General features: G+C 43.2%; 1 protein-coding gene across 2 annotated transcripts in view; it reads left to right on the top strand.

Annotated features, from left to right (window-relative positions):
* Positions 1-18935, top strand: part of Mccc1 (methylcrotonoyl-CoA carboxylase 1) — a 46512-nt gene extending 27577 nt beyond the window's left edge. Inside the window, exons 11-19 of one of the 2 annotated variants that reach the window (XM_028858494.2) lie at positions 2501-2684; positions 3328-3437; positions 4744-4960; positions 6541-6627; positions 10346-10395; positions 13566-13703; positions 14977-15084; positions 17794-17865; positions 18624-18935. In XM_028858494.2, the coding sequence (XP_028714327.1) occupies positions 2501-2684; positions 3328-3437; positions 4744-4960; positions 6541-6627; positions 10346-10395; positions 13566-13703; positions 14977-15084; positions 17794-17865; positions 18624-18734 (1077 nt within the window). In that variant the 3' untranslated portion in view covers positions 18735-18935. The remainder of the gene's footprint in view (positions 1-2500; positions 2685-3327; positions 3438-4743; positions 4961-6540; positions 6628-10345; positions 10396-13565; positions 13704-14976; positions 15085-17793; positions 17866-18623) is intronic. The other variant, XM_037206541.1, reaches the window with a different exon arrangement.
* Positions 18936-25064: the final 6129 nt, after the last annotated feature.

Raw genomic sequence — 25064 nt, 5'->3', positions numbered from 1 at the left:
CAATTGTAGTAGCCATTCACAGCCAGTGTTCAGAAGTTATTGTAGTGTTTGACACTGTTGATGTATCTAACACACACACACACACTCACATGATCTGTAACTGTTCTAATAATATGAAAGTAGTAGTATGAATACTCTTGATTTCCAGAGGATTCTTGGTTCATTTCATGTACTGAGTCTAAGGTATTTTTTTCCATACTTTGATGATTAACTCATGACATTTGGATAACTTTGTCTTCTCAAAACTTCTGTGGACAATATTATCCTGTTTCTTTGGTGAATGATTAGTGGTTTGGATTGAGCCAAAGGATCCTTCAGGGTCTATCTGTGGCACTGGAAATGAGAAATCCAGGCACAATGAGCTATTAAATATTAATAGTGTTGGAGAAAACTAGCAAGTGTGTTTGCTTCTAGAATCAAGAAGAGGGATTTTTTTTTTCCCTGAAGCAGTAACCATGTGATCCTATGGGCTGCTTGCACCCGAAGACACTTCTGAATGTGCCCCAACAAAAAAATTGTAATTACTTAAAACATTATGAGGGGTTGTTGGTGCTGCTGTTGTTTTAATTTTAACTTCATTGCAAAGTTCTCAGGCATGAACTTAGTAGATGACACCATCATGTTGCATTGTCAAAACGTTGGACACCTAAAAGGATTTTAAAATCATAGAGGAACTTTGTCCCTAAGCATTTAGGAATGAGAAGGAAAACCAGGGATGTTTTTTCTGGATCTTAGGAAATTGCAGGAGCTTCAGAAAAGGAAGAGAGCTTTCATCATCCATAGCACATTCCAGAAATGAAGGAACTGTGGCCTGACATGGGGCATGAGGTGCTCTGGAATCATACATAGGGAAAGCAGGGGACCTTGACAGTTGATGAGTCGAGAATTGAGACTTCAGGCCTGCCTCTAGAGTCAGAGACTTCTTAAAAAGAGGGCTCAGTGATTCAACAGCTGAGTTCAGGTTACAGCACAGATGGCCAGCAGGACTCGGGGGATGCTGGGAAATCTGCAGCTACTGCATGTCTCTCTGAGAGTGAAAATGACACAGCATTCCCAACCTGAAGGTGTAGTTAGGACCAGTCTCTCCTGGACTCCGATGGAAAGCCAGTGTCAGAAAAAAAAGAAAAAGAAAAAGAAAAGCCAATAAAAATAAGCCAGTTTGAAAATGGTCTGTATAACAAGAAATAAGATTATATCCTAGAAGATGCGATGCATGGCAAACACTTTTTTCTTTGGCATGTGAAGACAATTAGAACTCACTAGCTTATCAAGAAGAGTTTCATTTTGAAACATAGAAGGAAAGGATACCAGCAAGGACTTCTGTGGTTCTTACTGTAGACAGACTCTGAATACAAAAGCTTGAAAAATTCCCTGGGCAGGGTGAGTGTGGGGCCAATGGAGCCCAGGCAGTGTGGGTATGGAGACTGTGGCCTGAAACACCACCAACACACTCGATTTAGTTAAATCTACTTTGGTTTTGTATTGTGTGTGGTTCCTGACCCTTCTGTTCTGAGGAATGTTCTCATCTCTGTTGTGGGGTTACCTTTTCAGTTCAGAATCATATTGTTACTCTTTTCTCCTGTGTCTTCCATGAATTGTTGTTGTTGTTGTTATTATTTATTATTATTATTATTATTATTATTATTATTATTATTATTATTTTAATCTTGGGGGAAAATTGAAGAGAGGATGTGTCCACATATCCTCTATTACATAAGTTTTCAACCTGTGGGTCATGACCCCTTTGGCAAACCTCTGTCCCCAAAAATATTTACATCCCATTATAACATTACATTATAACAGTAGCAAAACTATAGTTATGAAATAGCAATTAAAACAATTTTATGTTTGGGGGTCACCACAATATGAGGAACTTCATTAAAGGGTCACAGGGTTATGAAGGTTGAGAACCACTGCTCTATTAGCTTTTTTCAAGTCATACTAATTGAAGGGTAAAAATATATTAAATTGTATATAAGAGCCAAAATGATAAGTATTATAGTAACAGTGAATGATCATAGTTCTCCATCTTGTGATCTGAGTTACACAAACATCTTGTTCTTTCTGCCTTCCTCGTCACTCACTTGCTGGTGAAAATAGTGTAGATAGGCTGTTCACACTTTCTTCGTGGGTGTGAATGTAATTGCAGACACCAAGTGAAAATATAAAGATGATTGGGGAACTGAGTATTATATTGTAAATGTAAACAGTGTCTTACCAATAAGAAAATTAGGTTGTCATGGTATTAAACACTGATTTTTATACTTAGAAATTAGCCTTCAATTAAGCGTTCTCTACTTTAAAACTCTGGAACCCATGGTAATTAACAGATTTATCCCCACATTGACTCTGTTTAAGGGGATGGACAGCACAGATTTCATTTGACTGCTTTATAGAATCCAGACGTCCATTTTCACAGGGTATAAGCAAGACCACTGACCTGTGAGTCTGTTAGTAACTCTAATGTGCATTTTCACAAGAGGCTCTATTTTGTTACCAGATTGCAGCAGGAGAGAGGATTCCCTTGAGCCAGGAAGAAGTCCCTCTGCAGGGCCACGCCTTTGAGGCTAGAATATATGCAGAAGACCCTGACAATAGCTTTATGCCAGGGGCTGGACCACTGGTTCACCTCTCTACCCCTCAGGCAGACGTGTCTACAAGGATTGAAACTGGAGTAAGGCAAGGTAACACTAAGTGAGATCAAAGCTATCGCTGTAACTAAATTCGCAATAAGTTACTTTTCTCTAAGACGAGGCCAAACTGTGTTGGCCAGACTTAAACTCCTGGGCTAAAGTGAATGTCCTGCCTTCACCTGCTAATGATCACACCACCATACCCAGATTTAACTGCATTATCATCTCGTGTGTGTGTGTGGGGGGGTGTTTTACATTTTATTTATTTAATTACTTTGTGGGGTTTGGTGGGTTGCTATATGTATGCCATGTGTGCATGTGGAGGCCCTGGGACAACATACGGGAATGGTTTCTTACCTATGGGCACAGGGGACTGAAGGCTTGGAAGCTAGGAGTGGAAATAAGTTTAATGTGAGCAGGTAGGGCTTTGCCTTGACCTCCACAGAGAGAAAGGAAAAAAAGATAGGCTGAGGAAAGCCGGCCCATGGGTCACTTAAGCACATGATAAAGCCTTGTTAGATTTTGAACAAGTTTTTAAATCCACCTGAGCCTTGGTTTCCTGGAAATCAGATTGTGCTGAGGGCACCTGCCATGCAGGAGTTGGTGAGGATGAGTGTGAAGTGATGGGAGGAATGTGTTGTTCTGCCCTGCCTCATTCCTGAGTGCTGACATGGACAGTGTTTCTCAATTCCAGGAGATGAAGTCTCCGTGCATTATGACCCCATGATCGCAAAGCTTGTCGTCTGGGCCGCAGATCGCCCGTCAGCCCTGTCGAAACTGAGGTACAGCCTTCATCAGTACAACGTGAGTGAGCCGAGGCCTGTGCCGATGCCCTTTCTCGGCAGAGTGACCCTTTGTCTTCCCCAGAGGCTCCTGTTCTCACCTCACTCCTGCATTCCAGTGTCAGACACAAAACAGGTCTTCACAGGGCAAGTCCCCAAGGGCGAGTGTAGGCTTTGAGCACGTCTTTGTTTCAGTTAGGAAGAAAAGGATAGTAGACATAGAGCTATTAGTGTCAGTGCTACATTCTAGTGAAATCCTAGGCATCTGTAAATAAGGCCAACTATAGAAGTGAGTGTAGTCAGTTTTCTTTAAAACAATTAATACTTATTTTCATCCATTTGACAGTTTGTTTTTCTGTATCACATTAATTTTCCTGGTGCAAAAGTCCCAGCCCCATTAATTTCACTTCATAGAAGGATTTATGACACATGATTTTAAAATTATTGGGTGTTATTAATCTGCATCAATTTCCGTGGCTCTCACACTATGATTATACTTGCTCTCCCCTGAGTGGCCCCATGTGGAGAAGTCTGCTGCCTCCCCTTTGGCGTGTCTTTACCTCATACTGTCTGCTGACTGTCCTCGGTCCTGCTCACTCCTCAGACTCCATTTCCAGATGTTCTGTTTAGAGCAGGACACTTGGATGTCCTCTGCCCCCTTGGCCAGCCTTGGTCTCTGTAGCAGCCTTTGGGAGGCAGGGGCTGCAGCTGTTTTCTCTCACTGTCCCCAGAGCATGTGTCAGATCCTGGCACCTAAAACTGCTCAGTAAATGGAATCAGGAATGGATGATTGAGTGAATGAACACATGAACCCACAGTCACCTTTATCTTTAATCCTCTTATCATTGCTTTTTGAGAGGAGGTGATTAGGGTTGATGATATTCCTTTTTTAAAATTTTTATATCCATGTATGAACTTTGGATTTTAGTGTTGCAAGGAAGTTTCTTTCAAGCTGTTTATTCTTGTTCCCTCTCCAATATCACATTGCATTTGCAGTCATCCTATTTTGTGGAATGTTCTAAATAACAATCTTTGATCTCTTGAAAATAAATTCCATGTCTGTTTTTGACATTCATCATTTTCCTAACCTAAGCCAATTAAATGTTTAACCTGAGCCAATTAAACACCCCTGCTGTCCCACGTCCCACATCCTGTTTCTCTTGTTAAGCTGGATTTTCAAGTGTAAGTCCAGATATGCAGTGATAAATCTGGTGACAGTTGAGTGTGACCCTTCTCCACATGACACCTCAATGGGTCATAGAGCAGATGCTTTTCTGAATATATTGTTTTCCACACTCAGCAGGACCCAGGTTTGCTTCTCTTCCTAGATTGTCGGCTTGCGCACCAATGTGGACTTCCTGCTCCGGCTGTCTGGCCACCCAGAGTTCGAAGCTGGAAACGTGCACACTGACTTCATCCCTCAGCACCACAAGACACTCCTACCCACCCATAGCATCATAGCCAAAGAGGCTGTATGCCAGGCAGCTTTGGGGCTCATCCTCCAAGAGAAAGAGATGACCAGCGCTTTCAGACTTCACACACAAGGTACAGAGCACACTTTTCTTCCCTTGCTATAGTCTCTGAATCAGCAAGAAACATGCTTCTCTTTCTGTGTGTCTTTCTTGCCTTTTCTGCTTCCACTGACTGATCCTATTATATGCAGATATTTTTCAGTGTGGAAAAGAACTCTTCATGTATCACAAGTGCATCATAAGCATAAGTACATACATCACAAGTGCACAAATAAGCACTATTGAACTCAGTAGATGTAGCTCGAACAATGCCCTAACATTGCAGAAATTGCTCTCTTTCTAACTGAACACTGGTTCTTCCTGTATCGTGTGCTGATCCCTGTTGACTCTGCATTCAGCACTCCGGGTGGTTTGCTCCATTGTACCCACTGTTCCTACAGCAAAGCCCTTGGTCGCCCAGAGTCTGGAACACTGGAGATCCAGATTGCTCTGAGCTAGCCGTGTTTCATTACTGAGTTTCTTCTTCCTCTTTTTCCATCCCATAATTAAATTTCTGTCTGGATAGAGATTTTGGTCCTTCAGGGTGTCAGAGGATAGATATGCTGTGGAAGGATCTGTCCTGGTTGCCACATGCTTTCCTCCTCCAGCATGCTCTGATGGTTGCCCAACCTTTTCCTGGCAACTAGTTGCCTCATAGGATGGTGTATTATAGCTTCAGTCAGCTCTGCATTGAAAGGTCCCCCACCCCCTGCCCCCACTGCCCCCAAGCTAATACAAAATCTGCATTCTCAAACTTGCCCCCAGTATTTACTCAGGATAATGTTGAACATTGGATTAAACATAATTTTAAGTCTATTTCTCTTTTATTATGAGAATTATTATATTAAAATTTTTGTTTTTAGTTTATTTTTATTTATGTGTATGAGTGTTTTGCCTGTATCTGAGTCCGTGCTCTGTATACATACAGTGCCTGTCAAGGCCAGAAGAGGGACCCTAGGACTGGACTCAGGGATGGTTATAAACCTCCATCTATGGGAATCCCGCCTAGGCTGTTGGGAAGAGCAGCTGCTGCTGCTGACCACTAAAGCAGCAGCCCTAGCATTGTTATATGTTCTTGCCTCCTATCGGATTCTGTTGTTAGCATCTTTGATTTTAGATTTTTTTCAAATCATTGTATTGAAAGCTTAAAGAATGCAGCTATGTCTTTAGATTTGTTTGCTCTAGTCTCACTCTGCTCCTTTACTTCTTAAATTTATAAGTATCACACTTACAGGCTCCACACTAGATGGCTTCAGTTTAGTTACACCAGTCTCTGGGTTGTATCCAGCAGAGCATGCACACCTCAGCACATAGAGCTGAGCCAGTGACACAGACCCAGTGAGAGGAAAACAATGAATGTTAGAGACTGGGGCAGGGTGGGGACCGCTGTGCCACCAGAGGACAAGAGCTGACTTACAAATAATCAGATTCTTCCAGAGAAGCTGGGACTTGTCATGAAAGTCTCTGAGACGTAAGTCAGAGTATCTACCTTAAATTTCAAATAGTAAGAACTGAGCTGCCAATTGAGGACCTGTGGTTTAGATTTGCTTTTGTAGAGTATACTTGGGAGCTTGATACTTGTAATTTTGTTGTTGCATTTTAAATTTTTTCTAGATCAATTCTCTCCGTTTTCATTCAGCAGTGGGAGAAGACTGAATATCTCTTACACCAGAAACATGACTCTGAGAAGTGGTAAAAATGGTAAGTAATGTTTCATTACAAGAGAAATGCAGAAACATAGCACAAAAACACTTCTAGCCTGGTCATGCTCAGTCAGCTGTGAGATTTTAAATAGCCAGTGGAGTTGATTGGCAGGGTCATGGAGTTAATGGTGTACATTCTCTCCCTACTTCTCTGCTTTTAAGTATTCTAAAAATATGCCGTAAGTCATACCAATAAACAACTGAAGTGAAATGTGACAAAGTAGTAGTAATGAGACCAGGGTCTGATCTGAGGCAAGGCCGTTCTCCTCAGCTCTTTGTACTTTTTATTGCTCTGCAGGCTTTCTGCTCTAAGAACATCGCTTTTAGATAAGAAAACAGTGTTCAAAACTGTCGGGGACAGAGGGTCACCCACTGTTCATGCAGTGCCTTGAGATCCGTGTGGACTGGGTCACTGAAGAGCTGTTGTTTAGTCTATGTTTCATCATATGAGTGTTTATCTTTACCACAACATAATGAGGGGAATGAAGGGTGTCCCGGCTCATGTGTGGATGCTGACGCTGAAGTCCAGAAATAGGGTAACTTACCAAGGCCAGGCAGGGCAGAGCATCATGGGTGCCCACTCCTTTTGAAATTGACTCCATGCTTTTCCTAACACTTTTTGGTTGGGTAGTTTGGTTTTTATTTTCTGTGTACTCGTTTGAGAAGGCTTAAAGACTAACTTACTTTAACTGAAGTTAGAAGATGGTGGCACCTAAGCCAGAAGAAGGTGGTTAATAAATCATGACCAGGCAGGATACAGAGGATCTTAGTCCTGTCATAGCCGGTCACCATCCCTTCTGCTAGAGGACAGTGTGCATGAGAAGCCAGAGTAGGTCAAGTATCCTGGATACGAGGATGTGAGGTATCCTTGAGCTCTGGCAGCTCTCATAAAAAGCAGGCGAGCTGGCTAGAGCAGCTCCCTGCCAGCAGATCAGTCCCCTCTTCTCTGAGGAGAGCAGGACCTTTTGACTCTAGATATCATAGACATCACTACAGTGTAGCAAATACTCTTCACAAAGCGATTGCATTGTGACCATTATGTCACCCTCAGCCTAGGTGGACACTGCTAGAACTATACTGGGTGATCTCCAAGCCTTCGCAAAGAAAGTTGAAACACCTCTCACTCCACGGCATAACCGGTGCTATCCCTGCATCTTGGGTTAGAGTGTTTACTCATATCATCCTAAAAAGCAGCCTCGAAAATCTGAGGATGTCTTGTTAGCAACTCCTGCATGCTGACTGCACACATCAGTGAGGAAAATTGCAGTGACCTTTGCAACCTAAATTAAACAGACAAATCACATATTCCACTGTAATTCAGATGAGCCAGCTGTGCTATTTGGCATAGGTCTTCATTAAATCACTGAGTAGTATTTTGAATTATGCTGAATTTTATTAGAATTAAAAATATTTTAATTTAAAAATGAAGAAGTATGTAATTGAAAAGCCAACATGATTGCTGTTCACTATATACTTTTACCACTATTCCACAAAAATAATCTGATTCTGAATATAACTCACTGGAAACGTTCTAAGGAGTCCTTGAAAACTGCTAATGAACAGTGGCCAGGAGAGTATCCCAGACAGAAAGCCCCAACATATCTGTGAATCTAAAGCAGAAGCAATTTTCAGTTTTCTTAATGACAATGACCAAGTATTTCAATGCTATGTTTATGACCTGAATTTTTATATATTATTTTGTTACTGTTGGCCATGTTTTTCAGAACCCAGTGTTGGCTCTCAATAATAATGATAATAGCTTACATTTATTGAATGTTTTCAGATACAGTATTAAACATTTTCCTGAGATTATCTCATTTGCATTTTAGAACAGGCCAATAAGATTCATGCTATTACTAGTGCCACCTTCATTATCAACAACTAATCTTTCTTAGCCAAGGACAACTCAGGTATCAATCATTTTCCAAAGGTCATAGAAAAATAATTCAAGCCAGGGTTCGACCCCAAACCCTGAGGAATGTATACTTACATAACACTACATCCTGCTAAATTGCCATGCCTTGTTAAATGTATCACAAGCTGTTTAAGATTCTCTGGTGGGAAACAAGAGTAACTGGAGGAGGGAATAACTATTTCACTTTGTGGAATTATAATCAAACCTTTACTATAATTCTGCTTGCTTTCATGTCACTTAAACACTCTTAATATTTTGTAATGGAAAGAAAAATGATCTGGTGTAATTGGGAGCATTTAAAAATTTAAAGCATGCTTATAATATGTAGGGTGGAGAATTTTCACCCACCCAGTGTAAAGCTTGTGAAAACAGTTATACTGATAGATGTTGAGAAAGTAAGTTAGTTTCTGTGTGTGTGTGTGTGTGTGTGTCTGTCTGTCTGTCTGTCTGTGTCTGTGTGTCTGTCTAGGATTCTGCCATTAGGAAGTGTATATGGTTGGAATGTGAGTGTTGTAGTACTTGAAGGTGCAGGCCATGGGGTTATTGGACTTTATTTGTAAGCAGTTTCAACTTTGCAGTTTTTTTAAAGAGAAAATTTCTCATAAACTGGGATGAAGAGAGAATTATAACTGTTTTATAGGTAGAAGTCTATTAATGTTCAAAAGAGTGAATTCAAAGACCTACCACTGTGAACCTGGTGTAAATAAGTTTACACCACTGTGATGTGAGGAGATGGGGAAGTAGGAACCATGAGCAAAGAGGCATATGGGAGTATCAACTGGTCCATTTTCCAATTTGCTTAGAGCTGAGTCACACATAGAGGATAGGTATAAAACGAAGCTGAGAGTTTCGGACTCTACATATTATGAACATGCTTTAAGTTTTTTAGGAGAAAATGCCTCCGATTACACCAGATCAATTTTCTTTCCATTACAAAACATTAAGAGTGTTTAAGTGACATGAATGCAAGCAGAATTATAGTAAAGATTTGATAACGTCACAGAGTGAAATTGTTATTCCCCCGACTCCAGTTATTTTTGTTTCCCACCAGAGAATCTTAAACAGCTTGTGATACGTTTAACAAGGCGTGGCAATTTAGCAGGATGTAGTGTTATGTAAGTATACATTCCTCAGGGTTTGGGGTCGAACCCTGGCTTGAATTATTTTTGTAATTAAAAATTCCTGGTAATTACAAATTCCCAGGACAGTAATTTGAATATGGAAATGAAAGGGTTGAGATGGGAAGCAGGGAGGGCCCAGAAGATGCCTTGAGAGCCAGTCAGCCTAGGTCAGGAAGAACATCAGGAAGGCAAGGAGGAGACTCATAGGACAGGTTTTGGAAGGAAAGAAATATTATTAACGTGTACAGCTGTAGTCACAAAAATGTCATTGTTAACATTCCCATGCCTGCTTACTGGCCAGACAACGAAGGAACAGAGACAGAGTGACTTAGCCAAGACCACAGAGGCAATCAGATGGGAGGTTTGGGTCTCAAGCCAGACCTTCCCTTTGCTAGTTGATTGCATTTTCTGCACTATCACTATAACCTTTCGTGTGCAGGTGAAAATATATAAAATACTAAAAGTGCATTTTCAAAAGAGAATGGTTTGCCAATCTACCTGTGCTGAGCCTGGTCAGGGGCTGCTAAGGAAAACATTGTCTCCCCTGGAGTTAAGGTGGTGCCTTTTCTTGCAATACCTGAGTAACTTAGAGTTGAGTGGGGGAAGTTCATCATCTCCATTGTTTACATAATGTTTTCTTCTTTTTTTTTTCTTCTTTAATTTTCCCTTACTCCATAAAGATATAGTCATAGCTGTGACGTATAACCATGATGGGTCATATGACATGCAGGTAAGCCTTGTTGGTTCTGGTCTGTAGCTCAGAGCCAAATCCTATCTTTCTCATACTGAGTAGGGTTGGTTTTCCTTCTCAGGTTTTCCTTAAGCCGTTGACCATTGTAACTGTAATGAGAATGCCATGTGCTTCTATTTCAGAGCAGTTTGAGGGACTCACCCCTGTATTGTTTCTAACCTGTTTATTCAGTTTGGCTATGGTTTCCTTAAGCATAAAAACTTAGCAAAAAGAATAACCTTGAATTAAACAGCTAATAAGCCCCTCAGGTATGTGTGCACATTTCACCAAAATAACGGCACTTAGATTTTTGAGATTAGGAACCCAATACACACTTAAAAATTATTGAGAGGTCAGATGTGCAAAGAGCTATTAGAAAACTTAAGAAAATTAGGTGTACAGCTTAGTGGCACAGATATATTCATGTTGTATAACCATTGCCACCACCCATCAACAGATAAAACAAAAACTTTCCTATCTTTTCCTCTAGTTTTTGACAATTTCCATCATAAATACAATGTATTGTGAACACCTCTTCCATTGCCTTCTCTTATTCCCCACCTCTACCCCACCCGCCAACACTTCCTTCTTCCCACCTAGTCCCCCCAACTGTCATGTCTTTGTTTTAATCCACTGAGTTAGTTAGGGTTGCTTGTATAAGCATGGGTAGGGAGCTATTTGCTAGAGGCAACTCACAGCTGCTTACACCACTAAAGGAAATGATGCCCCTTCCCAGCAACCATTAACTGCCAATCGCCCCTCTCCCTCTCCTCCTCTTTCTCCCCTGGTAGACCTAGGGCCTCATAGGCCCCTCCCCATCCATGATGAAATGTTAAAGAGACCAGTCTTGTGCAGGCCTCGTGCAGGTACGGCTGTTGGGAAAATGCCACTAGGAACAGGTGCACAGGGAGTGCTTCAAAGTTGTTTAATTGTGTGCGTGTCCACAAGTAGAACTGCTACATCATGCAGTGATTCTGGTTTTCATTTTTTGAGGAAGTGCCATGCTGTTTCCTGCAGCAGCTGCAGCATTTGCATTCCCGCCAGTAGTGCACAGGACTGTTTCTGCATCCCGGCCATAGTACTGTGGTTTCCCCCTCTGTTTAATAACAACCATCCTAATAGGTGGCAGTGGTCAGGCACTGAAGCTCTAATTTGTAAATGACTTAAGAATGGTGGCTGCTGCTTTTGTGTGTGTGTGTGTACTTGCTGGTGATTGGTATGTCTTCTTGGGAGAAATTTCTCTCTGCAACCTTTGCCTGTCTGTATTTTAATCCAGTTATTTTGTTGTTGCTGTTGAGTTGTAGGAAAACTAGAAAAAAATATAAAATCTAATATCACACAAGTACCCATTACATTAGCCATCATAAGTGTTATAGTCTCACAGGTCCAGTGGCTTCTACAGAATTCTCCTCGACAGAATTCTCCTCCATACTTATGGGGGGAAATGTTTTAAAAGATAGATAACATCTTGGTCCTATTATGAAAACAGTTTAATTTTGGAGGTTCTCTAAATGGCTTTTGGAAAACTCAAGGAATCTAAGTCATTGTCACTCCAGGGTAAAGCTTAGGCTAGCCTTTAATTAAAAGAAGTCTGTTGGCAAAATGAAATGCTAAGAAGCTTCTTATTGTTATTTATTCATTTGTGGATGTCTTACTCATGAGTCTCGAGCCTGTGTGGAAGTCAGAGAACAATTCATAGGAGTCAGTTCTCTGTTTCCCCAGAGTCCTAGGAATCAAACTTGAAACTCAGGCCTTCAGGCGTGGTAGTAGACGCCGTTCACTGGGCCATCTTGCCTAGCTCCTTAAGAGGATGTTAAAATGTAGGAATTCAGCTACAAGTTCAGTAAATATATCATATTTAATATGAACTGAAGGACTTCCAATTCTGAATGGATTTTCCAGTTACTTGTGGTAGAATTCCCAGCACTTTGAGGCCCAGCAGTTCCCTCTGTCTTCGCTTCAGATCAGCCATGAGAAGTCACCCCACTTTGGATACGTGCACTATGTTTCCTTCATATTGGCCTCTGGTTTGGGGATCCTTTCTTGTTCCTTGATGACTAGTAAATTGACAGTTTCCCTGCTTGGCTCACAGGAATAAATGTGTTTTTGTGAATTTTTAGACAAAACTTTTATATCCTGAGATTTCACAGATATTCAAATAGCTGTTTTAGTAGCTTGGAGGGTGTAGTCAGTGTCATGTTTAACTTAAGGGAGATGAGAACAAATACAGATTCCACCATGTAACCTACTTCACTTTAGCCCCCAGCAGCATATCTGTGAAGAATAGATATAGATTCTGTACTAATATGATGGGAATTTGAAAGAAAAATTAGATTAAATGGATTTTCTGTGTGAGGGAAATTTTCTCTTGCATGTATATTCAAGAAAATGCTCTTTAAAACAGGAAAATGTGTCCTTTTACCAGCTCCCTTGAGACATAAGTTGTCTTCTGACATAGCCCCTGAGAGCAAGACAACTGTGACCAGTCCCCAGCTCGTCTGTCCTTTCAAATAACAACCAGAGCCCACGGAGTCAGCCCTGTGTGCTGCTGAGATAAAGAAAGTGCCCTCTGTGTGGGTCTAGTTTCATTGCTGACCTTGACACAGGAAAACTGCATTTAACTTAAGAACTCGGGAATGAGTACCAGCATGTAATATAGCCAGGGGAATTGAATCATTTTGTCTGGTTTCTGTTAATTTAGTTGTATTTTAATTATGTGTATGTAGAGGGTGTAGTGTGTGCAATTGGGTGAAGTTCCCTGAAGAGACCAGAAAAGGGCATCGGATCCCCAGAGCTGGAGTTACAGGCAGTTGTGAGGTGCTTGACATGGTGCAGGGAACCAAACTCAGGTCCTGTAAGAGCAGCACGCTCTCCACGGCTGAGCCATCTCTCTAGCCCTTCCATGTGTACTTTTATTTGACATGTTTATGCTATTCTTTCCATTTTTAAATGAACTTTCATCTGTGGCATTATGTTGATATGAATAACATATATAGTTATTTTTTTAATTATCATACTGGTATTTGTATCTAAATTGTTCTGGTTAGGAATCTATGGGCATGTTCTGCATGGTTCCTTGAAAAATATACCTTTGAAACTGCTAATGATGAAGACATTTTGACTTTATTAACTCTACATAGTCATTCATTTTAAAACCTTTTCCCCCCCAGATTGAAAATCAGACCTTCCGAGTCCTTGGTGACCTTTGCAGTGAGGGAGGCTGTACCTACCTGAAGTCTTCTGTTGACGGAGTAGCCAGGAAATCCAAGTTCGTCATCCTGGACAACACCATCTACCTGTTTTCCATGGTGATGTCTCACTCTTGTCTTGTTTTGATGAGGTTTCAGTCTGCAGCTCAAGCTGGGCTAGGACTCATGGAAATCCTCCTGCCGTAGCTTCCCGAGTTCTAGGATTGGGTGTAGGCTACCATGTCTGGGTTTGATGATAGCCCCCTTGGGGTTTGGGATGGAATTGATTAACCAGAAGCATTTCACTGAAAGGCCCACTTCCTTCAGCCACTGAGATCATGTTCGCCCAGTTTCCCTCTCCACGTTTCTTTGCCACAGTCCTACCTCTCTAGTTCTATTCATCTATTTTGTTCCCGCAGATTCTCATTGTTACACATGACAATTTTCTTCTTAAAATTCAGAAATGAAGCTTGCCCTCTCCTTGTGAGAGGCTCTGCTCTCGGTGTGGCCATTCCCCGATACTGTGCTCGGACCCATCCCTGTGGCACTTGGAATCCTGGGGTTGGGGACGAGGTGACCACGGGAGAGCAGTCTGGACCAGATGCTTGTGGCAATAGGAAAGTGGATGGGGTTAGTGGCAGTGACTCAGAGGAGAGCCAGGGCGAGCGTGGCTTGGCCTTGGTTCAGAGCCTGATGACCAGTGAGCCCTGAGCTTCTGGGTAGTGGAGAGAACTGTCCATCAGAGAGATGGGGCATATCAAGACCACGGTGTTTATGGGGAAATGGCTTTAGTGACTGCATTGTGCCTAAAGTCAAAGACAGTGCAGCTCTCCCAGAAGCTTCCTTCTGCAGCCAACATTGCTAGAACAGCGCCAGGCTGAGAGGCAGGCCGTGGAGGGGCAAACAGCTCTGGAGGGTAAAGCTGTCCTGGATCAAGCCCTGGCCCTGCCACCCGGCAGCTGTGTGACCTTGTACAGTTAAACTTTCCAGGCTCTGGTTCTGCCATCTATAACCTTGACTAGTTAGCAGACTTACTTTATAGAAGCGAGACAATTGATGGCATAGTGTGTATGTAAGTGTAAAGTTCTTAACTGTAGATTATGTTCTCCACAGTAAAGATGCCACTGAAAATCACTTCCAGAAAGCAACCATCCTGTCCCCTACAGTCCTGTCCTTTAATTCTTAATCCCTGACCAGGCATCTATACCATGACCTCTGTGTCATGGGAGATGAGACTGATCGAGGCTTCGTAGCCTCTTAAGATCACTAAACCACACTAGAACCCAGGTGTCTGTGGCGACTAATAGTCACTAATAGCATGAATCAATCCCTTGGGTGTCCTACTGAACATAAAGAGATGAGATGCTGATTCTATGTTCGCTGTTTTGTATAGGAAGGAAGTATTGAACTTGGCATTCCAGTACCCAAGTACTTGGCCTCAGCGAGCTCAGAAGGAACTCAGGGCGGTACCATCGCTCCTATGACTGGAACCATTGAAAAGGTAATTAGGGGGCATCTGTGAAATGATGCCCGAAATGGCTCGTAAATGTCCTTTTGGAGCTTGGTGTACCCTTTCTTTGTATATCCTTTCCTCTCCTAAATTTTGCTCATTGGAAAGCAGTCACTTCAAGAAAATAAGAAGAGTGAAATATAATGGTTCAGCTTTCAATGTACATAACTACCAATTTTTGATAAAGATTAGTGAGTTTTTGTTTGGAGGTGTGTATGTGTATGTGTATGCTACATGCATGAGCCTGAGTTCAAATCCAGAGCCTCATACATGTTGAGAACCCTACACCTGAGCTCCACCCCAAGACTGCTGGGGAAGGTTGTTTTATAATTTTAATTTTATGTATGTGTGGAGGTGTTTTGCCTGTTTGCATGTCTGCTACACATGTGTGCAGTGCCCACAGAGGCCAGAAGAAGGTATCAGAGCCCCTGGAACTGGAGTTAGAGACAGTTGTGAGCTGCCATGTGGGTCCTCTAGAAGAGCAGCCAGTGCTCTAACCACTGATCCACCTCTGCAGCTCTGAGGCCACTATTCTGAAGGGAAGAGTTTACTTCATGGTACAGTGTGTCTGAAGGGAAGAGTTTACTTCATGGTACAGTGTGTCTGAAGGGAAGAGTTTACTTCATGGTACAGTGTGTCTGAAGGGAAGAGTTTACTTCATGGTACAGTGTGTCCTACCTGGTTCCGTGAACCTGTGATGTCAGCACCGTGGCAGATTGGGGCCTGAGGGTCACCTGAAATTGAGGCCAGCCTGGGCAATAAACACAGCAAGACTCTGTCACAAGAAAAGAAAGTACAACTAACACCATCTAGGAGCATAGCTCAGTGGTGGAGCATGTGCTTGGCATTCCCAGGGACTTGGCTTCAGTCCCCAGTGCCAGAGAAAAGAAAGAGAGAAGGAATAGGAGGGGTAGATAAAGGACAGATCAGTGCATTTTTTCCTCTTTATAGTATCATGTTTCCCAGGCTGTTCTTGAATCCTGGGCCAAAGTGATCCTCCTCTCTCAACTTCTCAGGTGCCACAAACCCCAACTCAGAACGTATTTTTAAGAATGAAAATTGAGTGTTCACCAAACATTAAAAAGTCAGTGTTTTAATGTGAAATTTAACAACATACAATTTCATCATGAAATAATGACATCATTGCCTATGTGTTAAAATGAGTTTGGAAGGCTCAGGGTGGGGTGCAGGTTGGAGAGGAAGTTGTTTTTGTGGCTTTGAGACAGGGTTTCAGTGGGTGGTCAGGCTGGCCTCAGACTTGGAACGCTTGTCTTGCCCTTCCTCCGAGTGAGGAAATGACAAGCACACACTTCCACACCCAGCAAACCACGTGATCTGATAGAGTCTAAGGATGTAGTCAGGGCGCTCGCTTGGCTGCCACTTGGCACTCACTTCCATACACATGAAACTACATAAGTTTATTCTTCATGGTTCTGTAGGTTGGGAAAAATCTTGGCTCATGTGACTAGTGAGTTTGTTTCTTGGTATCACAGTGGATAGACCGTCTTCTCCTCCCAGTGTCCCCACATGTCCAAGGGCATAGGACCTCTCTTGGCCTTTCTCAGTGACAGTACAGATCCCTGGTGACCTAATTAATCACCTTGGAGAAACCCTAGCTCCAAACCTTGGGTTTAATATTTCAACATGAATTTCAGCAGGATATAGACATTCACATGGTAGCACAAGACAATCTTAATTTCTTTGGGGTAGATATCTGGTCTCCCCAATACATTAAGTCATACCAATTCCATTGTGGCTGGAGATGTGGCTGTGACAGAAAACCTTCTTCACATATGGTAAAGTCCTGGGTTCATTCACCAGCACTGCAAAAAGAACTCAGCTGTATGTTCTTAGAACAAACAAAAAAAGAAGAAGAGGAAAAGAATTATTTAGTCTCCCACTGTTCTCCGGTGTGTGACCTGACAGAGTTAGATCTGCCTTTAGCTTGGTCAGTCTCTGTTCACACCAGCCTTCCACAGTGAGGGATGCCTGCAGAGAATAGTCATCTTACATCTGAAGATGGACACACAGTGGCTTTGTGAGACTGTACTGAAGAAGTGTCACCAAGGACTGGGTGATCTTTGGAGCATCCAGAGATGCTTGTTGCTTATGACTGTGAGAGCTAACTCCCTGGTGTCTTTATAGACTGTTCAGTAGCTGTATTAACTAAGAGGACACTTAGTCTACATCAGCTCATTAGTCTGGTAGAACTGGAGAGAGGGACGGACATCCTGTTCTCACGTGAGGACTAGTTACACACTTGTAACACAGACTCAACATTTTGAAAGGCCATCATAAGCAACTCCCAAACTAGAAAACTAGTCAAGAGCCTCATCCTTCACCCTGTATGAGACATTTACAGGTATCCATCCTTCCCTGTATCATTTATATGTATACATTTTCCTGTATCAGATGTCAGGTCTGTCCTGATTATATTCATGAAAAACAAAACAGTACAAAGTTATGTAAAAATCCACTCATCTGAGTCAAGCAAAGCTAGGTCACAACCTAAAGAGACTAAGCACATACACTCAACAGTGCTAGCAGTGCTGGGTGGACCTGGCAGACTCCAGTTTCCCTGGTACATCTGTCCTTGGCAAATAACCCTGACATGTAAGCCTGTGCTCCTGTTCCATTTGTTCACATACCAGCTCTGTGAACAAGAAGGACCTGTGTTTCAACGCATCCTTCAATCTCTAGGTGTTTGTGAAAGCTGGAGACAGAGTAAAAGCCGGAGACTCTCTGATGGTTATGATCGCCATGAAGATGGAGGTATGTGAAATCCCAAGTTCAGTTGCCCAGTAAGCCTTGGGAGCAACCCAGCCTAGCTGTGCTTTGCTTTATTTGATGGGTTAATAACATTTTAAATACTAAGAGTCATGAACTGTCTCTAAGTATTAATTGCAAAAGCTAAAGCAACCATCCTTCTAGTAAATTCATTTTATCTTGTGAAGCCATACCTGCCATTCTGAACATACTGAAATTATCATCAGCAGTATCGCAGCCGAACACTCACTGTGGCTATTTCCTAAAGCTGAATTAAGGATGACAAGTGTTAGACTGTAGGCCAGTAGCTCCTGGCTCTCCCAAATACTAAATTCACTTTGGAAGCTCTGTAGACCTGCCTCCAGAGTTGAACTGGGCCCTCCAGCAGGAAGGCCACATTGTAATGCTGGGGTTGATCCCAGGGCTCCGTGCAGAGAGGTGGGCACTCAGTGGCACCCCAAGTCCTAGTCCTTCACATAAGCTTCCCACATGGAAGTGTGCTGTAAAACCTGGTTGAGATTGCTCATTAGACAGGAGCTTCCCAGTCTCGTCCTTGATAGTGTGACTGCTCAGTACTGACTCTTCTCAGCTGTAAAAGTGTCTCCATTTTCTCTGCGGATGGTGATGTGTATAAACAAACAAACTGAGAAACCATAAAGCATTGAAAGTATTAGCTGTTTTTTTCATTTTTGTCTGCCTCTCATGGCTTGGTGTGGGCGTGGCCCTCAATAGCATGACTACCGTTGTTGTTTATGTCCCTACAGCATACCATAAAAGCTCCAAAGGACGGCAGGATAAAAAAGGTGTTCTTCAGAGAAGGGGCCCAGGCCAACAGACATGCACCTTTAGTGGAGTTTGAGGAGGAATCTGACTAATTCGAGTTGTAATGAACTGTGTCCATCAAAGAAAGCGGCTGCCCAGCATCTTACCTACCTGGATACAGCAAGTGCCTCTTGAATTTCTAGATCCCAGGAAGAGGAACTTTATTCAATAAATGATCATGTGATTGTAAAACCCTTTCATACTTACAAATTATCTCAAAAGATTTCATAGAAATAAAACTGAGTTTTTTTGTTTTTTTTTTTTGTTTTTTTTTTAGAAACTATTGTTTGCCTTAGATCTTCTATGTTTACTCTTGGGAGAAGGGTAGAAGGCAGCTTGATCAAAAGAGAAGTTCAAAGGAAAAGTCGTGTAAGTGAATGGCTTTCCAGTTCCCCCTGATGAAAATACAGTAACATACTTCAGAGGCAGGGTCACAGAGCTGAACTCAACCACGGGTCACTTAATTAAGTAGTTTAAGACATGAGTGTCACTTGTTTCTAGTCCTTGTGTTTGGAAAGTTTCTCTTTAGATTTTTCTGCCTTTATTGTATTTGTGGGCAGCCCAGGAAGCCCCGAGTGAGTGACGTCTTGAATGAATGTGTGCTGTTGATCTGGGCATGGCCATGTCAATAATCTTAGCCTTAGACCCAAGGAAAATGGCACCCCACCCACCCCCACCCTGAGATTCCCCTTGGGGGATGAGGCTCAGGGGAATTTTGAACAAAGCCTTCCTCTGTTTCATGTGCAGATATTGATATTGTGTGCAAACATTGTCCACCATAGCTTTCTACCCCAGGATGTTTACAGCCTGCTCTCCTGCAGAGACCACTCCTACCAAGATTAGCTAACCTGTGGCCTCTATCCAGCTGTATACCATAACCTCGCCTCCTTGTTCAACTCTATGTAATTAATACTCTGAGCATCCAAGGTGATGTGATTTCTCCATGGATGGAGAGTTCAGTCCATCTGGTCCCGGTCTTTCCTGGTGTCTCTGGTGCTCGTCTTTTCTTCATTCCCTTACCACCCCAGTCAGGTCTGCCCCTGGAGCTGTGCTGGCCATGGCAGTACCGCACTCGCTAAGTGGGCATCTTAAAAAGCATTTGTATCACACTCGGATGTTATTTATCTTTATTTTGGATAAATTAAAAAAATGGTTTTGCACAGATTGGCTAAAGGGCCAAGGAGATGGCAGAGTGATTTAGGTGCCTACACAAAAGCAAGAGGCCTGGAATTCGGATTCGGAGTGTCCTGAAAATGCCAGGCAAGCACGCCATCTTGCCTGCAAATCCACCCTCAGAAGGCGGAGACCGGATCTTTGGTATGAGCTGGCTAGCAAGACTAGCCATAGCAGTGAGCTCTGAGTTTGGTTGAGAGACCTGGCCTCACAGTGAGGAGGAAGCACAATTGAGAAAGATCCCGGACATTAACTTCAGGCCTCTACACACATGGCTGACACAAAGGAATGGGGACGGACTAGAGAGGAGGGCTGAGAAGGGAAGGAGGAAGGCTGGGGAGCAGCAAACTTCTGTGGAGTCCTAGGGAATGGAATTAGGGCTGGAGGAGAGGCATCTGCAAGCACTCTGCTACAGGGCTGGGTGTTAAGGAGGTGAGGATTGCTGGTCAATAATCTAATCGGAGGTGGGCATAATCATGTCAGAATTTCTAAAACGTATGGCCTGGACGGTAAGGGAGTGGTTCCAATGGCAGTATTGACAACGGTGGCAGAGTCAGGAGTGTGGGTCTCCCACGGTCTGATTATCTGCCCTAGTTAGGATGTCCATTCATTCACCAGAGTAACATCTCCTGGATGTCATTGAAGGTGAGTGCTGGCTGGTGTGGAAATGGGTGTTTCAGTGAAAGCTTTGTGAGCAGGTGTGACCAGGGTAAGATGCATTAGGGAAAACCCAGGGGGTGGAGGCTTTAGACTAAGAAGTGTGAGGTGGCAGCAGCAGCAGCAGCAGCAGCAGCAGCAGCGCCTAACCAGACAGTGAGCTGGTGGTGTCCTGTGCCTGAGCAGGTTTGCACAATTAGAGACGCCAAGGTGTGCAATGGAGGCTGAGGAAAAATCCTGCCATGAAGTGAGAAACTGATGAGGAGTGATGATTATACAGAATTACTTTTTTTTTTTTAGCAAGGAACCTACCTGACTCCATTTTGAAGGCAGGAGTCATTATACTGTATTTTAAAAAATAAGTTTCTATTTACTATGAGAGTTGAGTTGCTCTCTGGTTCCTGGAACCTGACCCATGATGATTTGTTTTTGAGAATACCCTTACCCTCCTTGACCCTCCCTAATCACATAGGTAACCACATGATGTTCTTTTAAAGATTTTTTTGTATGTGCTTAGGGCCCCATTGTCTCCCTTCTGTAAAACTACTTGTGATGTTACTCTTTAAAAGGGGCCCAAGAGATGGATTCGGGGTTGCTCTCTCTAACCTGACTTAGGAGGCAGTTGCTAGCCAGCTCTTGGGTACACCCCAATAAAAATCAAGTTTGCTTCAGATTTGGCTCAAATTGTGGTAGTGGTCTTATTCTCGCTATTGGGATTAACAGAACACAGTGATATTTGAGGGGAAAAATCTATCTGGCATTTAGAGCCCCTCTGAGAAACAGACAGTATTCATAAGGTTAAATATTTCCATGCCCTATAATCTAACATTCTACTTCTAGAAAACTCCAAATACACTTGTGCACTAGACATACTCACAGTAAACTGAAATTCATTGGTAGTAAACTTGCCTAGTGTGTGCAAGGTCAACACACACACACACACACACACACACACACACACACACACGATTCATAGCCACATTACAATCAGTTGGCAAGCAAAGGGTGAATATGGTTTGGGCACACATTGGACACTGCAGTGCTGTGCATATCGCTCTGTATAAATAAAATGCTGATTGGCCAGTAGCCAAGCAATATAGGCAGGACAAGCAGAGAAGAGAATTCTGGGGACAGGAAGGCTGAGTCAGGAGATGCTGCCAGTCACCACCATGAGTGCCAACATGTAAGATACTGGTAAGCCACGAGCCATGTGGCAAGGTATAGATTTATAGAAGTGGGTTAATTTAAGATGTAAGAACTAGATAGCTAGAAGCCTGAGCCATTAGGCCAAGCAGTTTAAGTAATATAAGAGTCTGTGTGTTTATTTTGTAAGTGGGATTCGGGACTGCCGGGGCTTGGTGGGAGCTGGAGAGAAGTAATCAAGAAAAGTATATTTTTTCTTTTATTAGTACAAGTTTGACAACCAGCAAAAGGGACATGGGGCAGATACTCCTCCAGTCTTCAGGTTGTGTCAGGACTTGGGTAGCAGTGCACTAATCAGTGATGGGGAGGTTGGTGTGGTGGCACATGCCTGTAATCACAGCACTCTGAAGCAGGATTGTGATTTGCAGGCCCACCTGGTCTACACAATGAAACCTTATGGTTTTTGCTTTAAGGTGAAAAACCTGTGGTGGTATTGTGTTCCCCAAAATATTGTGCACCCTAATAAACTTATCTGGGGTCAGAAAACAGAAGAGCCACTAGATACAGAGGCTAGAAAATGGTGGCACTCACACCTTTAATCCTAGCCTTCTGGAGGCATGGATCTCTGTGAATTCAAGGCCACACTGGAAATAGACAGGCATGGTGACTCACGCCTTTAATGCCAAGAAGTGAGCCTTTAATCTCAGGAAGTGAGAGCAGAAAGCAGAAAGGTATTTAAGGCATGAAGACCAGAAACTAGAAGCATTTGGCTGGTTAAGCTTCTAGGCTTTTGAGTAGCAGTTCAGTTGAGATCCATTTGGATGAGAACTCAGAGTCTTCCAGTCTGAGGAAACAAGATCAGCTGGGGAATTGGCAAGGTGAGGAAGCTGTGGCTTGTTCTGCTTCTCTGATCTTCCAGCATTCACCCCAATACCTGGCTCCAGGTTTGTTTTTATTAATAAGACCTTCTAAGATTCGTGCTACAAAAACCCAAGGATATAATCTTTGTTCTTGCAGAATTGAAAAGCACTTTACAATTAGGTGGTTAAGATCGAGTATGCATCCCTGGGCTGCTATAAGACAGCCCTCCAGTGTGGAAACACCCTCTGCCCATCCAAACCATTCCTAAACCAGCCTTCCTGCAAGATGGGCTTGGGACAGGAGTCATTATCTTCCCATTAAGTCAGCTTGAAACAGTTGCCTTTCTTGTTCTCTCTCTCTCTCAACTGAATGGGCCCCTCCCTGTGAGGTGAGCAGCAGGCTTGATCCCGTAGCAAGCCCTCATGCACGCATGCGTGTCAGCTCTACAGACATTTGATGTTTGCTTCTGTCCCTGGAGACAAAGATGGGAAGAACTGCTTCTGTTCTGGCTCCATCTAATGGAAGGGAGGCAGCCACATAGGAAAAGGTGGTCAATCCTAGTTAGAAGTACCCAGGCACTAGATGCTATGGGGACCAAAAGAGTAGAAAACATACTGGAGATCAAGACAGTAAGAGAGGGAGTGACGTTCTAGCTGAGCTTTAGAGGACGGCCATTTGCCACACAGCAAAGAGAGATGGTAGGTGGGTGGGTAGTATCAAGACACTTCAGGCATATGAACTGGCAGAGGCTAAGAAGAAGGCCGGAAAGCCACAGTGTATTGGGGCAGAGTGCTCCAGCATGGGCTGGACAACTGACAAGGAAGCAGCTGCCCACCAAGGCAAAGGCTTTTTGTGTTGCTGTCTGTTCCTGGAGCCTGGGGGCTGCTGAAGACTTCCTAACAGCTGACGGCTGCAAGTTGTATAATGTGCACAATCTTGAGTGCACCCTGGAGAATGTGGAGACAGTCCAGAGGAGACCAAATGCAGGGCCTAAGGTTGGGGGAGAAGGGAAGACCAACTTTGGTATATATACACCTTAACGTCTTTTTATTTATTTTTCTCTGGCACAGGGCCTTGCTGGGTAGTACAAGCTGGCCTGGAACACATTATGTAAACTGTGGTGTGACAAGATTTTTCCTTGAGGGGATCCAACTCACATACTCACCCCATGATAGGGATCCCAGTACAGACCAAAGTACAGATATCACCAAAGTCAATTGGTGAACCAGTGAGTTTAATGAGGGTTAGTTGTAGGTGAGGCGTCACTTCCAAGAGCAGAAATGACTCAGAGACCGCTGTATCATCCAAGCCCACTCCAGCATGGGTGACAGACAGCTCACAAAGCTGGGACCTGGAGCACACTGCACAGCCTGTAGGCAGCTCAACAGGTTGGACAGTGTCCTTTCCAAGTGACCCTGGTCTAAACCCCTTCCAGGCTGGTTCCTGTTTGTTTGTTTGTTTTTTCCAGGCAGCTGGTCTGAGGGTTTTCTTTTCATACTGGCTTGTCTGAGAGTCTTTGCAGTTTAGCTTAGTCAGTCTGAAAATAACTCTCAACTTTTATTGCTTACTCTGGCAGGAAGGGGCCTCGTGAATCTGATAGGTTTCAGGAATTTCCTGAAGCTAACTTTGAGTTATGCAACCTTCCTGTTTAAAGAACTTCCCTGCAGGTTGAAATGTTTCAATCTGCAAGGAAACTGTTACACAACACAGACCAGGTGGCCTTGAAATTTTAATCATCTGCCTCTGCAGGAAAGTACCAAGATTACAGGTATGAGCTATCATTGTTATATTTGTTTTGTGATGGTATCTCTATGTAGCCCAGGCTGGCCTTGAACTCACAGCAGTCCTCCTACCTCAATCTCCCAAATACTAGGATTACAGGCTTGAAACATTACACCCAGGCCTTAATTTAGAAGTATTCTTCCAGGCTAGAGGTGTTGTTCAGGGTAGAGTGCTAGTCTAGCATGCACAAGATTCTGGGTCTCATGTAGAGAGAGGAAAGAAGGGTAAGGGTTGGGAAAGAGCTAAGTTCAATTTAGCTGGTTACTCTTGCAAACATCACGGCCTTGGGTGATGATGAGCGTTGGTTAGGCACCTTTTTTCCCCCTTGTCTCTAGTCTATTCCAGTGATACCATGACATCTGCCAACCACAAGCAGATTATATGTCTCTCTAGGAAAGCCCCCAGTGTTTGCCAGGCTGGCATGTCACTAGAATCTTTGAGCAGAAGGGGTATCAGTATGCCCCAAGAGCAGCTCATCTCTGGCACAAAGGCTGGGCCTGGATTTGTTCTGTCTGCTTGCTGGCTATAACATACCAATCGCTCTCAGTGGAGGAATGCTGTTGTGTCTGGCTTCAGTGTGGGTAGACATCACTACTTCCCTGGACAGCGGAGAAGGGCTGATTTGTAGCTGAACTCATTACCTTGCTTTTCACTGTCAGTTCTTCTTACATTAGCACATGTGCTGTGCTTAACCCTCAAAACAAAACCTTCGGTCTGTCAGAAGTGGAAATATAACTCCCGGCCCTGCACTTCCATTGTGGGTAAAA

Source organism: Peromyscus leucopus, chromosome 6 (genome assembly GCF_004664715.2).
Source record: "Peromyscus leucopus breed LL Stock chromosome 6, UCI_PerLeu_2.1, whole genome shotgun sequence".
Taxonomy (NCBI): Eukaryota; Metazoa; Chordata; class Mammalia; order Rodentia; family Cricetidae; genus Peromyscus; species Peromyscus leucopus.
This window is presented reverse-complemented; position numbering and strand designations above follow the sequence as displayed.